Source organism: Melitaea cinxia, chromosome 24, assembly GCF_905220565.1.
Source record: "Melitaea cinxia chromosome 24, ilMelCinx1.1, whole genome shotgun sequence".
NCBI classification, from domain to species: domain Eukaryota; kingdom Metazoa; phylum Arthropoda; class Insecta; order Lepidoptera; family Nymphalidae; genus Melitaea; species Melitaea cinxia.
In genome coordinates this window covers 3,460,292-3,477,047 of record NC_059417.1, presented here as the reverse complement: position 1 = coordinate 3,477,047, position 16,756 = coordinate 3,460,292, and the positions used below count along the sequence as shown (strand labels likewise).

The following is a 16,756-nucleotide window of genomic DNA, read 5'->3' as shown; positions in this document are numbered from 1 at the left end:
TATATATATATATATATATATATATATATATATATATTTGTTGGAAATGAGATACCTCAAATGTGGTACCATGATAAGGAAACCAGGATCTGATGATGGAATGCCAGAGAAATCGAGGGAAACCCTCAAAAATCGTAGTGACGACTAGTGCGTTTGTTAATTTTTTTCGTCTACTTACGATGAATTACTTGTCGATGTAATTGGAGTCGGTTTTTTTCGTTTACGAGCAAACACAGTTATTGTTAAGTAAATTATCTGGGTATAAGTTTTAAACCTAACCAAATTGTTTATTTATTCTTTGATTTATTTATAGCTTTTTAATCTAGGGAAAAGGAAAAAATTTTGCTGTAGAATAACGTGTATACATAATTAATCATTATTGTCGTCGTAATAAATTAAATAATCCACCAGAGACATCTCGCGTTGAGCAAGAATTGCATACTAATGCTTCATTAAATTCACACTTTAATTCAGATGATATAATGGAACTAAGCAGATCTCACGATTTAATGCGATGTATAGTAATTACTGTGAAAATTCTGCGCATTGTACCATTGAATAGATACTGACTTAGGGCTTAAACTTGTATTGGTGATGAGAATTTACTAGAAATACTTAAGGCAATACGATTTTTATAATAAAGGAACATAGTTGTACTGTTTTCAGGAATATGTTGATTACTTTTTAAATTTTTATTTAAGGGGCCTTTATAAACTTGGCAATGTCGAACCATAAGTCTTATATACTTATTACTTAAATTACTTAAATTATTATTTTAATTACTTAAATCACTATAACATTAACAATGTTAATTAATACAGTAAGGAATAAACAATCAATATTGGGTAGTATTTCTACCTCACATGTTACATAGTTTTCTAACGTCTTCTGAAAACGGAAAGTCTAAAAACCATTACTTGAAACAAATGAAAATTTTAAGAAAATTTGGTTTAAAATATGTATTTTTATGAATTTAGCGCTTGCCGTATCATGGTCTAGTGATCGACCTAATGCGTCACAACCGGTTCTTAGCTGTAAAGGAAATCTGTTTCAGTGTTTTGTTCTAGACAAATGAATCGCCTCGTCGAAGGTTTTGTGTCAGTTTCGTGGCCAGCAAAACAATTTTGTAATTGATTTTACAAAGACCCTAACTCCGGCTGGATTTTATGTAATTACATGACATACCTTGGGTTACATTTGTTTGGACTGTCACATGATAATAATTGATAAGTATTTGATGTGTGAAAAATGTAATTGATAAGTATTCTATGTGAGAAATGCGATGCCCATTTTATATGATAAAACAATAATATGCAATTTCTTTTATTAATCAATCTTCATTAGAACAGCTTGAGAACTATAATTTAAACTTAGGGTTTACCCAGGGGTAATGGTTGTAACGTTCACAATAACTCATAAATCACTCGAACCGGAGATACGCGTCTGAACGTGATAGGCGAAATTTCGCGCGTCTTTCGATCATTGAATATACCGTTATTATCAGAGTACCTTTGTTTTACTTGCCCTGCATTTTTGCTTTCACAATAAATTTTCTGTTACGATTTACAAGATGGATGAATCAATATTTGCTGCTAATCGTTCTTCAAAGATTTTTGTGTGTTTTTAATCTTTATCAGATGTCACAAATACCGTTGTGATAATTATATTATTAGTTGAGACTTTTTGAGAAATCATAGTAAAGAAAGATTAAGTTGATAATGATAGTACGAGAAATAAAATTGTTTATAATCATAAAGGATACGGTATGGAACCTGCGGTTAAAGATGGCAGACAGGAAACACGAACAGGTGCGCCGGCACAGAGCGGTGCGACCAGCCGAGCGTTAAGAGACGACTTGCGCGCTATATGAGTTTCGGGATTACATACTCATATTTACAATGACGTTGATAATGTTATTCTTTTTTCAGAATTTTGTTATTATGAGCTAACTTATATTATTAATCTTCTTATATATCTTATTGGACTTGGATTAAGTTTTGCTGTCAATCTAACTGGTTTGTGGTTGCTGATTTATATGCAAATCGATTGCTATCTAATTTCAAGAATACAAGAAGCCACTGCTTAGATTAGAATAATTTACTTACCAGGTGTAAAGATCGTTATCAGGATTTATGAGCAGAACAGCGACCGATATGTTTACATGCTCTCCCAGGCATGGTAGGGTGACCTACGAGAACAAATTCTCATTAAAGAGAATATTTAATTTTGTACAAATCTCTAAAATGCTCTTCTTAAAAATGCTTCACATATTACTTCATTGTCTCTACTAAAGCTGCTCGACTTAGAAACTCTTTCCCCTTTCCTATAAGACAATCTCAATCTCAGACTATTTAAAAAATATCTTAAAACAAGTTAAGTTTGTTTATCTTTTCTTTTCTTTATCTTATTATTTCTTTCGGTTTTATCGTATTATTTGTTTTGTAGTTTTTCCTTTTCTTATTTGCAAGTTTGTTCTATTCAATTTACTTTTAAATGGATGGATTGGTCGTAATGGATTGATTGACCTTATTGATTATATTATTATATTTACATTTTGTTTCTTTTATAACTTTATCTGTGTTGTGTACCATCCCTAAAAAATAAATAAAACGCACTATTTCTCACTAAATTCGCCATAATCGTCTTTATCATCTTATTTTTTAACAATTAATGATAGCAATCGGAAGCCACTTAATCGGAACAAAACACTCAATTATTAATTTGATCATTCAGATTTTATTTACCGACAATAACACTTTGTTTTTATTTTCTCACAAACTTATCTAAAAGCTTTTAACCGCGATGAACTTTGTATAGATCGAAAGTGTTAAAATATCGTCATGTATATCGGCTATCGAAAGTGTTCCATCCCACTGACTGCGTCGAGGGTGAAAGCAAAGGGCTCTCTTGTATAGAAAATGAGATGACACACGATACCCACACAGTTGAAGATCTTTTTTTACTTGATTTAGTTTACCTTGTTGACATTACTTTGCGTTTATTTATTTAATAGTAAAATCTTTCGGTGTTTTTTGACGACGCATTGGCGCAACGGTCACAGCACTGGTTCGTGGCTGTTGCGCTGCCGGTTGCGGGTTCGATCCCCGCACACGGTAAACATTTGTATTGGCCATACAGATGTTTGTCGTGGTCTGGGCGTTGTGCTTGCTTATTGAGTGTGTTTCCGGACCCCGATACAGGAGAAAATTCTACTGGTTTATATATCTGCATTGATTTTTATAGTAAGCGGTATTTTATTAGTTACTGTTCCCAGCGGTTTCACACACGTTAGTTTGAGGGAAAAAAATAGCCTTTAGCCTTCCTCGGTAAATAGGCTATTATAAAACACTCATCATTTTTCAATTCGAACTACTACAATAGTGTCTGACATCAGCCCGTTTCAACAAACAAACAAACTTTTCAGCTTTTATGCTGCAGCTATAATTTAAAAAATATACAATTTAAGCTTTAATGGTTATAGATTACTAAATAAAGAATAAATTTTTAATAATATCATATATAGACATGGTCACGACAGTTCTAGAAGGAATTTGCTTTCTTTGTTCGTGAAGTTCGTAGCTGTAAATTGGATTAATATAATTCCTAAGACATTAAGTGGCGTGTTAATAAGTATGTGATACGGATTAGGGTAAGACTTCTCTAAAAACAAAGAAAAAATACAAAACTATATAAAAATCTTCGAATATAAAGCAAGCAGGAAAAAAATTTTTTTTTTTTCTTAGAAAAAGCTTCCCTCCTCAGTTTTTAGTACGTACATGTCATTTTTACCGTTAATATCTTACAGAAAATGTGTAAATTACTATCAGTTTAATTTTATTATTTAAAGGTCAATGTTAATCTCATAATTTGTCCAATAACCGTTTTAACTATTTCGCTAACCAAGAGATTTGGTCTAAAATGGATTCTTGATTTGGAAGTATTTATTGTTTATGTTAATTTTTGAATGTTTTATCGACACTGTGAATTCGAATGTTGATTTTTATGTCTCGAATATATCATCATAAAGAAAAGTAGTAAAATAAATATATGGATGGTAAAAGTATTTTTTTTTTTAATATTGTAAATAATAGTCTAAAACAGCCACACTCAACCTTCTTTTTATAGGGGCCACAGACACGTTTCAATCATGGTGTCGCGGACTGCAAGCAAAAATTCTTCAGAATTATTTAGGTTTTAATTAAAACGCAATTCCAAGTTAACAATGTAGTTACTTTATTAATGAAAAAATAAGTTTTGACATATGTAGATATATGCGCATGCGGCCCGCGGGCCGCAGGTTGAGTATAGCGGGTCTAAAACCTCCATTTTAAAATCAATATCTTGTTCCTTTAAATTATTCTATCTTAAATATTTTCTGTTAGGAATCACTAAAAAGTCATGATTCTGCCTCGTTGGGATCATTCTTTTTTTCAATTACGAGTACGTATTATAAATAAATAAACCCCCACACTCATCGGCCGCAACTAGGATTTACTGCTGTGTCATTAATGTTTTTGTTTAGCTAAGCTCTATTATAAAAAGTTTCTATATACCTACTTAATTGAATATTTTCTATCTGTGTCACAGTAATACCGCTACATTCCTTTATACGGAATCCAAGTGCACTCCTACAAGGTATGACAGTAAAATCTTTAGCTTCCCAGGAACGCCGCAATTGCAGAAAGTCTTTTAATTTCTTAGAATCGACATATGTGAAGTAACCGAGCGGTAAGGATTTTTAAGTGAAAATATTGTTTGAAATTAACTTAGAAAGCCTCCAACCTGGGATAAACAACTTATAAATAAATTAATATCATTTATGTACTTATAATCTCATTCCTTAGTTATTTCCTAAGTTTACAACGTATTTTTCGATCTAGGTTTATATCAGATAATATTAGCGTAGAAAAAAACTGATAAAATACTTACAGCGAATTCGAAGTTACTACTTTTAGCAGTGAAGTAATAATAATTGACTAATACTTATTTGTACTGCGATAGAAACCACGTGGAAGGTCTAACGAAATTATGTGGACGAGATATTTAATATTTTCGTGCTTTTTTGCGCTTATATCATATGTATTGCCGGAACCTCGAGTATGAGTCATTGGGGAGTTAATAAAGTTTTTGTTTTAAGATAAAAAACATTTTAATTATAGTTATATTCTTGTTGCGGGGTACGAGACAATTTGCGTTTAGTTTTTTTTGTTTGTTGAATTATTATTTATTTACTAGCTGACCTGGCGAACTTCGTATCACCTTATTTTTTTCTGAAATATAATAATAACATAATATATCAAAATAAAATATAGCATATCTTTTAAGTTGGATCAAACTGCACACGGTGTGCAAATTTGACTAAAATCGGTTAAGTAGTTTAGGAGTCCATTGAGGACAAACATTGTGACACGAGATTTATATAAATATTTATTTATAACATAACGACGATAGCAACGTCTGTCAATGTTGAAATCAGACACTCAGATTTTGAGCTTTGTCGGTTAACAACTAATTATTTTGTGAGGAATCAAATCGTGTTGTCAAACATCCTGTAGGATATTAATTCCCCTAATCGATCAACTGTAAAAAGGGGAGATTAAAAAAAAAGTTCTTTATTTTTATTATTTATACAAAAATGTATCAAACACAATGTAGAATCATTTTAACAATACCAATCTTATGAACTCGTGCATGCATTTATTTAACTTAGTTTATTAATATCTATCTTTTATATAAATAAATAAAATATAAAAAAATACCCTATACAGACATACAATACATGCCAACTTCTAAAAAACAAATGGATTTAATTAAATTTAACTTGTATTTGAATGATCGGCAACTGGGTGTTTGTGTGGAACAGCTTGTCTTTCGACAAAGGCGTCCTCTACAGATCTCCACGTATTCCTCTATCTTTTGCTAAGCGAGTCCATACCGGACCAGCTATTTTCTTAAAGTCATCTTCCCATCTTTTCGTTTATATACTGTGTCTTAAATATAATAAAAATTTAGCTGTAAAGTAATCTAGCAGACAAGACGTAACAAAAAACTTTAATAAATGCGCAATTAGTTTGAAGGAAATAACCACATACATACAATGAATATAAACAAGAAAAATAATAGTATTATACATTTTATGTAATGTAATAATTAGAGGTTGTTTTGTAATTAAGAGTTAATTGTAACTGTTATCTGTATAAAAATTTGCAACTCGCATTTGGTTGAGCAAAAAATATTAAAGAGAGAAGCTTAGAAACTACATATATTTAGTTATATTTAAATAAAGTTTAGCTACAGAAAATGACCCAAATATAGGATTAAATTTAAAATGATCTTTGTGTACCCATTTGCTTGGTATTTAGATATACAATAAAATAACTCCAGCGATATGCGGTATGTTTATGTTTTATCATCAAAATTTTAAATATTCAAGAGCATAAAAATTATTTTAAATAAAGAATATAAGTATTGTACTGTTTTGTTAATCAATAAATAAATTTCACAGTGCTTGGGAAGGTACTTTTTACTCTTAGGAATCATAGCAGAATTTAAGCCATCATGCTAGTAAATATCTCATTGGCTAATAAATTTGTCACGGTTGAAAATCAAAAATAGAGAGATGATCTTGATAATCATTACTCTTAACTAAATTAAAACTGTAATTAACTTGGACGCTAACGGTTAGGCCTAACGTTACTTTATTTTAGACGGTTGACAGCTTCCGTAGAAATCGTTAACTTCCGTTGATTTCCGACCCGGTTGATACTGATTGAAAAGTTTATTAATAGAGTCGATCTAATGTTTTTAACTGGGTGTTAATTAAGACAATTAATCTTATAAGTAAAAGTACTCGATGAAATATCCTGGTGTACTAGTTTTGAGTAGTGAAAAAAGTTTCTTATAGGGCGTGGGAACTCCGCTTAGAGCGTATTCTGTGTTAACGTAAATAATTGTTTCTGGGTGCCATATCTCATCAAAATCAAAATCCATCAAAATTCGATCTCTATTCAGTTAAATCGAATATAGATATATAATTAAAAATGGTTCTTAGATATAGTACGTAGCGGTAATAAACCTTAGTTCTTTAACACAATTTCCAGCAAATATAAAATTATATTTCGAGAATCGGAATTCGAAAAAAAATCATTAGTAATAAAATATTTAGACGATAGATAAACGTTGATTACCTGTTAATGACCTCAATGATCAAATACCATGATGTCAATATTATTTTCGATGACTTCATCGTCGGAATTCTTCTCAATAATAACTTGTATACATTATTATAATAGTTCCATTTAATACGAGCTGTGATCACGATTTCATTTCAATCGGAATTAGATTATGATGATGTTATTTTGTGACTATTCTCTGAGTTTCCTTTCGTGTACAGAAAGTTAGTTGTTAAATATATTACTAAATAATATCGAAGCCTATTTTAATGAAATAAATTACGAATATTATTTATAAAAAATTTCTTTATAAATTAGTCATAAGATATTAAATTGCAACATAACATATTTGAGGGTAGTAGAGTCAAATTAAATCAAATATAACACATTACATACATAATTATTACAATTTTTCTAACATGTTTTGGTAACTAAATTTTCAAACTTGATACATCATCATCATTACCACCACCTCATCAGCCTATCACAGTCCACTGCTATACGCAGGGCTCCCCGAATTCACGCCAAACATCCCGGTTTTCAGCAATCCTCATCTATCCTCAATTCATTCAACTACCAAAGGAATAATAAAAACGAGTTTAATAGTTCACTAAAAACGCCTATTACATTCCATTTAAATATATTTAAAACAGACCTCTCTAAATCACTCTTTTACAATCATAAAACACGGTATAGTTACAGAGTAAAATTATTAGGATCGTGTCTTCCTTTCGTGAGCTCCACTCGTGATCCGATAACCGTCTCCGACATAATGGGCGCTTTCGTGATCACGCCTTTTGGATAAACTGCTTCGTACGAGTGATTTGTTAAGAGCTAAACTATATATTTACTTTCTTAATCATTCATTTTGAACCTTAGGAAAGAGGAATTGATTTGTTTTTAATTGATACTATTTTGAACTATTTAACCTAATTTAAAGGCATTTGTCGTTAATTATAAAATAATCATTATAAGTGTTAATAAAATAATTCTTACAAAATTAATAATAATAAATATTCTTAATTGGACATAAAAGACAAATACAATATATTTAGATCAAAGTAGTCTTAGTTTTGTTCAATTGCGCCCTTATCGCTAAAAAGCGATATCTACCAGGCTACCGTGTTGCGGAGGCTATTATGACCAGTGAATACAAACAGGCATAGATGTAATTAAAGTTATACCAATTCTCAGTATCTAAAACGCAGTTTAATGAAAAAAATACTTCGTAGAAGAATAATACAAACTTTAAATCGATATTTTTAATAAATTTAATAATAAATAAATTGCGACGACCTGACGACGCATTGGCGCAGCGGTCACAGGACATGGCTGTTGCGCTGGCGGTCGCGGGTTCGTTCCCCGCTCACGACAGATATTTGTATTGGCCATATAGATGTTTGTCGTGGTCTGGGCGTTTGTGCTTATGTGTTGTGTGTGTTTCCGGACCCCCGACACAGGAGAAAATCCTACTGGGAGCCGTGGAGAGTGTAGCGTTTATTATTATTATTTATTTATTATATATTATATTTAGATTAACATACATAGTTGATCCATATTGCTGTCCAGCCTTTAGCTAGTAGGTATAGATCAACTGATCAATATTATATCTAATATTGATATTTATATGTTCTACGTATATTAGAAATACAGTATATATAATCTGTATACAATCTATACATATGTGAGAAAAGTAACATGTTTGTGTTTTCTGTTGAGGCGAGGTCATCGTAAAGAAAGTTCTATCTAAATGTGACTCTTCATCACTGTCACATAAAAGCTTTCTAAGATTCGTTACAATTCTAATTAAACATAAGAAGAGATTATAATAAGATTGCGAAGTGGGAACTAGAAGGCGATTGTTCATTCATATCATTATTTCATCTAATAACGTTTAATTTGTATGTAGATTTGTTTAGTAAGTTATACCAAATGCAATCTAGAAGGTCGTAGCTTGAAATTTGTATATTCGTGTTTTAATAATAATTTAATGCGGAACAAACAATAAACAACAAATTTAGTTTTTGGTACGTATCTAGAAATTGCATAAAGTTTGTTGTATTCTAGTTGGTTTTTTTTTATAGTTTAGTCAATAACTGCTTTTTGCTACAAGATTTGTATGATCCACGTTACTGGCTGTAATTTATATTTATTTATGAGTATTATTTTAATAAATATTTATTTAAAAAAAGTATGTATGCATCTGTATCAGCCAGCTGTTACCTATAAAAACTGGCATTGAGTTGTCTTGGAAGTGTGTATATTAATTATTTATATTAATTGAACAAAATTAAATTGTAATCATTACATAGTATAAAACAAAGTCGCTTCCCGCTGTCTGTATGCTTAGATCTTTAAAACCACGCAACGGATTTTGATGCGGTTTTCTTCAGTAAATAGAGTGATTCAAGAGGAAGGTTTATATGTATAATTCATGCATAATATAGTAGAGGAACCCTGATAGTTTTTGCAACCGTGCGAAGACGGGGCTAGTTTGTTTATATAGTTAGAAAATGTAAGTCATTTCATGATGCATATTCTTTTAAAAACTCCGACGACGCAGAACGATTTGATATGTATGTATGTAGGTTAAGATCTTTCTTGCTTTTTTTGTTATAATGTCATTCAATAAATGATGTTTTTTAAGAACAAAGATTTAAAAATAAGTAACCCGCTGAGAAGAGAATTTGGTTCTAAAATACAGTTTAAATTATTTTTTGCTAGCGGTTTTGCATAAAAGATTTTATGGTTTGAGGTCATATGTTCAAAAAAAAAATATTAATTTTACTAGTTTCGAAGTTTATTTTTATATTCGACTAGCTGACCCGGCGAACTTCGTATCGCCTAACAGTCGATTCTTTAATTTTATTATTTTTTTTTTAGAATTTTTCTCTCCGTAAGAACCATCCTCGTAATTCAAGGAATATTTAAAAAAAAAATTAGCGAAATCGGTCCAACCGTTCTCGAGGTTTGCGCTTAGCAACACATTCAGCGACTCATTTTTATATTTTAGATTAAAAACATAAAATTCTCCTTAAAACCTAAAAACTCCTTAAAACTTTAGCTATGTGATGAAATTATTTATTATTTGTTATAATAGAATTAATGCAACGTCTTTCAAGGGTATATAAGTTTTAAATCAATTTGAAACGGAACACTGCTAACTTTGAATAATAAATTATAGATGTACATTTTCTTTCTTTTATCTCAAGTTTAGATACTTAACCATCAAAATAAACTTAATAAAAGTACCAAGAAAACGCAATTACTTCTATTGTCAATACTTTCGTTCAAATTGGAAAGTTTCGAATTATATTATATTTATAATTATGTTAAAAATTTAATTTATTTTATACTAACTTCGGCCAGTCTTCATTCACTACCATCATTGCACGAAACTAAAGGCACCCAGGCAAATTCGAAAAAAAAAAAAAAAAACATTCCGCGAGATTCCTAAATTATTCTTACTACTCTTTTCGCGCCGAACTCAACTCTCGACGAGGGAAAAGTTCCATCTAGCATCCCTTGGTGCGGGTACGCGATGCGTAATGTGCGTTTTGACAAAAGTGCCGTTCTCTGAGTTGCAGATGTCCATGGGCGCCGAAATTATTTTATGCTCGTTTGCCCTCATTTTTATAAAAACAAATATTAAAAGCGAAAATTATTATAATTAAATTTAAAGAAAAATGTGAAATTAAAGATAAAAAAATGGTTATTGTATCAAATTAAATAAGCCAGTTTTATTGTTATCATTTTAATTCTTACAACAATTAGCAGATCATACGCTACGAACTTGTGAACAATGATGCGAATTTTAAAAAGTGATATCAAAAGATTCGTATCAAAATTAAATAATTATATTTAAAAAAAAAAACATCGTCATCTCTCTATTGTTTGCATGAAATTTTATTAAGAGTTAAAGAATTAATTCGCGAACTTTTTTTCTCAGGATAGTGTTTATTTGTAACAATAGTTGCAATTAGGGTTGTCATAAATTGATAAATTTAAATTTTAGCCGAATTTTCTGTTTTATGTTTTAATATGTTTCTAAACGTTAAGGTGAAATAAAATTTACTTATGTTAGACAATATTTTATAAATATTTATGTATTACCACAAGATATCCCTCGCATTTTCGCTCTTATGATTATTTTGACGTACGACAAACAAAGCGAGAACTAAAGTGACTTCCTCATTAAGCAATAGTTATTTCAAATATCAATTAACATAATATTATGTACGTGTACGAAACGTAATTACGAAAAGTATTTTGTCTCATTCTCATTATTTTTTTTTTCTTATAATTCGCAACCCTGTTTTATATAAGATACATTTGTATGAATTAATAGTTCAGTACGATGTCTGATCCGATCCATATTTCACAGACAATGTTCGCATTGTATTAAAATTTTTGTTGTTATTTAGTAGTAATTCAAAGGTCTTTGACCTCTCTATCTTTGGAATAAAAAAAATTTAAATGCAAATTTATTTAGTCTCTCGAAAGCGGTCGCGCTGTAAAGAAACATTAGAATTTTCTTTTGATGATTACAAATTTTATTATTGCGTAGGTATTTAGGCACCAGTTCTAAGTTTCTGATTCTCTTAGCTTTTGATCTATTACGCTATGTAGGTACGAGTACTTAACTAGCTATAGCTATGTATATACGCATGTATACTTAAATAAGTAGCGCAATACATAAATAAATGAATAAAGTATAGTCTATATTAAATATCACATAACTCCAAAGCGGCGTGTAAGTTACGAAAAAAAAACGAAGTAACCGTCTAAGTTAAGGCCCTGACATCGCACAGATGACATCATTGCATTACTTCGACGCCCACGCCGAACGACTAATGAAACTTGAACCCTATTTTAATAGCCAAACATATCAATTTAGGTAGCATCTAAACCAAGTTTTGCGAAAGGTTGTGTACTATAACACTCGCTCACATACATGAAGTAAATACGAAACAAACGACACCTGTTGTGTTGATTTTTGCAACCGGTGTTGATGTAGTTTATTTTGTAATTGAAATTCTATACACTTGACTGATACGATTATTTTTCTCTAAAATTTTGCATCTAACTTAAGATCGTAAGAAAAGTCTTACAAAATTGACAATTAGCGATACAAGATGAGGACAAAATAAAAATTTGCGTAACGCATGGTCATCTCTCAAGTAGGCTTCCAAAGCGCTATTGAATCCATATTTTACTGAATGACCTACTGCAAGAAACTCAAAATTTACTCTTTTAAAAAAAGGCTAATACCTATATTTTTTGTGTGTTTGATCTAAATAAGGCTATGTTGTATAAATACATGCGCACAAAAATTATAACAATAAATACATACGTATACTTACATACATGCACACATACATAAATACTGTAATAAATTTTTACTATGATTAATACATATTACAGTGTTCTTATAATAATTGTCATGTTCAATAAACATCGACAATTACAAGTCATTTTTCTTAATGGAGATTTGTCATTGAATTATGTATAATTAACGATGTCTTCAGATGTGATGCGATAATTACATAAATCATAGTTAACATAATGTTTTTTACTAATTAAATATGTTCGTGACATTTTTTGTATTGTATTTTATTTATGACTAGCTGTGCCCCGCGGTTCCTCACCAGCTTTTCTCGGTAAATGGACTATCCAACAAAAAAAAAAAAAAATTTTTCAATTCTAAATATAGATTAGGTCTTCCTGGGTTAGCACGTGTAAACAATCAAACAAAGTTTTCAGCTTAATAAAATTAGTATGGATTTTTATTTATGACCTCTTTAGTCAGCGGTTCGCTCGCGTGGGCTTTGGACATACGTCCAGACAGGTTTCACGCAGAACTCAATACATATATTCACTTGGTATTATATTTATTGACTTTTTAACCGACTTCAAAAAAGGAGTGGGTGTCTCAATTCGACCGTATATATATATTTTATATATAGTAATTATTAAGAACAATTTATAGCCAACAAAACAAGTTTGTTTTAAAAATCAGTGTCGTATTACAGAATTCAATTTTTTGGAAAAATTATGATAATTAATATTTATAATTTTTTTAAGTTTTTTGCATGGACTTAGTCAAACATGCTTGCTTCTTCATAGTGAAGTTTAAAATTGTTCCTGGACTAGTTCCAAGCGCCAGATATTCAGGACTCACCGAGAAATTCTCAAGACGTTGACATTTTCAATCAAAATGTTATACATAAACAATTATCTTTATTGACTTATACTAAAGGCTCGTTTATAAGTTGCCGATAAAGCTATATAATGGATAACGGTTATTCAACAGATAAAAATTCAATTAAGCTTGATGTATCACACATAATTGTTTGTTGTGTGTATGTGTTTTTTGTGAAGTGTAATTTTATTTTGTTTATTAAAAAGTTTGGTATAGGTATAAATTATTTAGGGAATATATTCTTCGTGTATTATTTTATCGTGTAAGTGGCTTTTTAACAGCTAAGGTCATTAGCGACTACAATAAAATAATATTTATATAGTCTTGTACTTATCATCATATAGTTACTTTATCTTTTTCAAAAAGTTAACTATCTGTATAAGGCCATTTTCAGTTAAACAATCTTTTAAGTTATTAGGTAGGTTACCTGTTGATTTATCTCTATTATAGGCCTGATAATCTACTAGAATATGTTTTACTTTTAGATCCATCCCGCATTTACATTTTGGTTTACTAATCTTTTTCATAATACATGGGTCATGTTTGTGTGACCAATACGGAGCCTAGTAATAATGGTTTGATCTTTTCTATTATTAAACGGTGAAGAAAACTTATCAAAAATAGAATTTCTGATCTCATGTAATTTACTTGTATTGTTATTCTTCAAAGAGTATCCCATAAAGTTTTTATTTTATATTTAATATGATTGTTGAAATCAGTCGCGCTTGTCTTAATAGAAAAATCTTATATCTCTATTGTTATACAAATTTTGCTATAATTACTTTGTTATAGCAGTATTAGAAAAAAATATGTCTGATGTCTTTTTTAATTCTATGGTCGATAGTTATAAATAAGGGCTTAATAAGATTTTTGTTATTTTGAGCAGTTTTGAATTTTTTCACTATCGAATCTACGGCTCAAGTCATCACTAGTCTCAAAATTCATGATGTGATTTTTCTATTTCAATTTTTAAGCCTTGTATCCTCAGAAGTTTAATAATACATCCATATGAATGATATTTTAGCGGATGCTATTCAGAACAAGTGTATTTTAACATACCATGAATCATACAGGCGTTAGTTTGAACTCGATAGGAGGGCGTCAGATTTAGCTTATGACCGCGAAGTAATTTCACTTCAAATTGAAATGCTTTAGTTAATTTTGTTCATAGGATAGTTTATTAGAAAACTCATTTCTGTGTTCTGGTCATGATTGAATTATCAAAGTTTTAAATCGATACTAATTGCTTATTTTGATACAATGGTGAAACTCAAAGAGCATTATTGATATAATATAACAAACTAACTGTACCCTGCGCCCGTAAACCTTTTTGGGCTCATGCACAACACTTTACTGAAGATCATGACATAATCTTATGCATAGTTTACGATTCTATAAAGAACATACAGACAAACATTCTTTTTTATATAGATGGTTAGATGGCTATTTTTCGGTCTTGACTGACTTTGACTGCGGAAACTCGCGTTTGACTGGAGTTACGTATTACGATAAATAGTAATATATAGCATATTATTTTTGTCATGATTTTGATGGGGGGTTTTTACTTGTTTATTTATGTCGAGCAATAAAATGTTTGATAAAATTGTCAAAACTTGAGACAAAAATGAACACAATGAAAATATTAGAACTATTATTAATATTAATTTGAAAGCTGTTGTTACTTACCTATTCAAGTTTTACTTCTCAATTTAACATAACATCTTAATATCGTAATTTTTAAATGAAATATCAAGCTCTTCTAATGTACTCGTACAATATGAGACATTTGAAACGTTAGTATTTTAAATGAAATTATGTCGTATTGCGTAAGTTTAAGGTTCGGTTTTCTATGTAACAAATAATTTCGTATTACAAGTTTGTCCATTGTAAAACAAGACAGCTTAATTGGATTCTTTCTCAGGCGTTCATCGATAATATCTGCTTAATAGAGATATTGTTTTTATGTAAATTACTTTCCGATAAGTGTTCTACGTTTTTATGAAACTTATTTTCGGATAATCTTAGAGTGGTGAAATATCGAAGGATTTAATGAAGAATTAATTTACATCGTTATATTGAAACTTTTTCAAGTTGTATGTTAGTTTCGAAATTTGTTAGAAATTTCTAACCGCGTAAAACCACCTTGCTGAAAGTTCCAGATAGATCAAAATAAAAAACAATGATTAATGGGAAGTTATTGTAAACTGTTGTGTGTTTGAAACAGGGATTCCGAATACTTTATTCAAGTTCGATACGTTAAAATACAATTTTTATCTGAGCGTTTTTCGATCTCAATCTCTCTATCAGGATCCCCAATGGAACTTAACATCTTGTATAGGAGTTTTTCCAAAGGACCGCACTTTAATATTTCGCCTATGCTTTAAGTTTTAATATTCGTTAAATTAATTGATGTTTATGTTTATTACTTCGCTTCTATACCCTATACCTATGTGTTACAAAATCATGATATGATAGCCTCTATACTTTTGGATTTTAACTCGCGCTAGCTTTCGGTATTTTTCGCATTCACAAACACAAAATCATTTCGTCTAATTAATTTATAAAATACTCCATTTGAACATAATTTAACAATGTTATTTCTCTTCCAGATATCAGATATCGTAGTCGGACAAGAACCGAACGTGACAGCAAGGGAGGCCCTGCTAAGTTGGGCGAGGAGATCAACGGCCAAGTACCCGGGAGTTAGGGTGGCGGACTTCACGTCGTCGTGGCGAGACGGGTTGGCCTTCAACGCGCTCATACATAGGAACCGTCCTGATCTGATAGACTGGCGTAATATCAGGTAAGGAACGCCATTATTTGTTTTAGGACTTATATGGCTGATTTGACCGAAGCTGTACTAGGTGCCCATAACTAGGCAAGATGTATGATTAGTAAATGAGCCAAAGCCAACATCTCCACATTAACTATGTTAAGTGATTATCTCTACAACCCATGTAAATTCCATTGCCATAATTGATTGCCATAATTGATTGCTGATTAAAGAAGCGCAGAGAAGTAGGACGTGGCTGAGAACGGGATGGAATAGAAAATCTGTTTTTAAGTGTGGTCAAGCCAGCCATTTACGGGTTGCATTTTACCTACAAATAAGCTTTACCATAATAACTATGGAGTTACACCAAGTCTACAAATATCCAATGCTGGACTAAATCTGCTTCATTATTATTTTGTAAAAAAGCATTGACTCCGCTATACTCCATCGTAGGGAATCGGAAGATATACATATCCCGAGACAAGCACTTTCGTTAAGGTATTGTTCCACATCAAAGTCCATATGATTTCTAAGACAGTATTTAATTAGGTATTGTATTTTTTACTTCAAAATAGAAAGAATACCTTTCTTCAAATTTAAATTTTCTCA

General features: G+C 30.7%; 1 protein-coding gene across 1 annotated transcript in view; it reads left to right on the top strand.

Annotated features, from left to right (window-relative positions):
• LOC123665777 (microtubule-actin cross-linking factor 1) overlaps positions 1–16,756 on the top strand; it is a 222,973-nt gene that overhangs the window by 82,083 nt on the left and 124,134 nt on the right. The window contains exon 6 of the mRNA XM_045600037.1: positions 15,984–16,177. Coding sequence (XP_045455993.1) covers positions 15,984–16,177 — 194 coding nt within the window. The remainder of the gene's footprint in view (positions 1–15,983; positions 16,178–16,756) is intronic.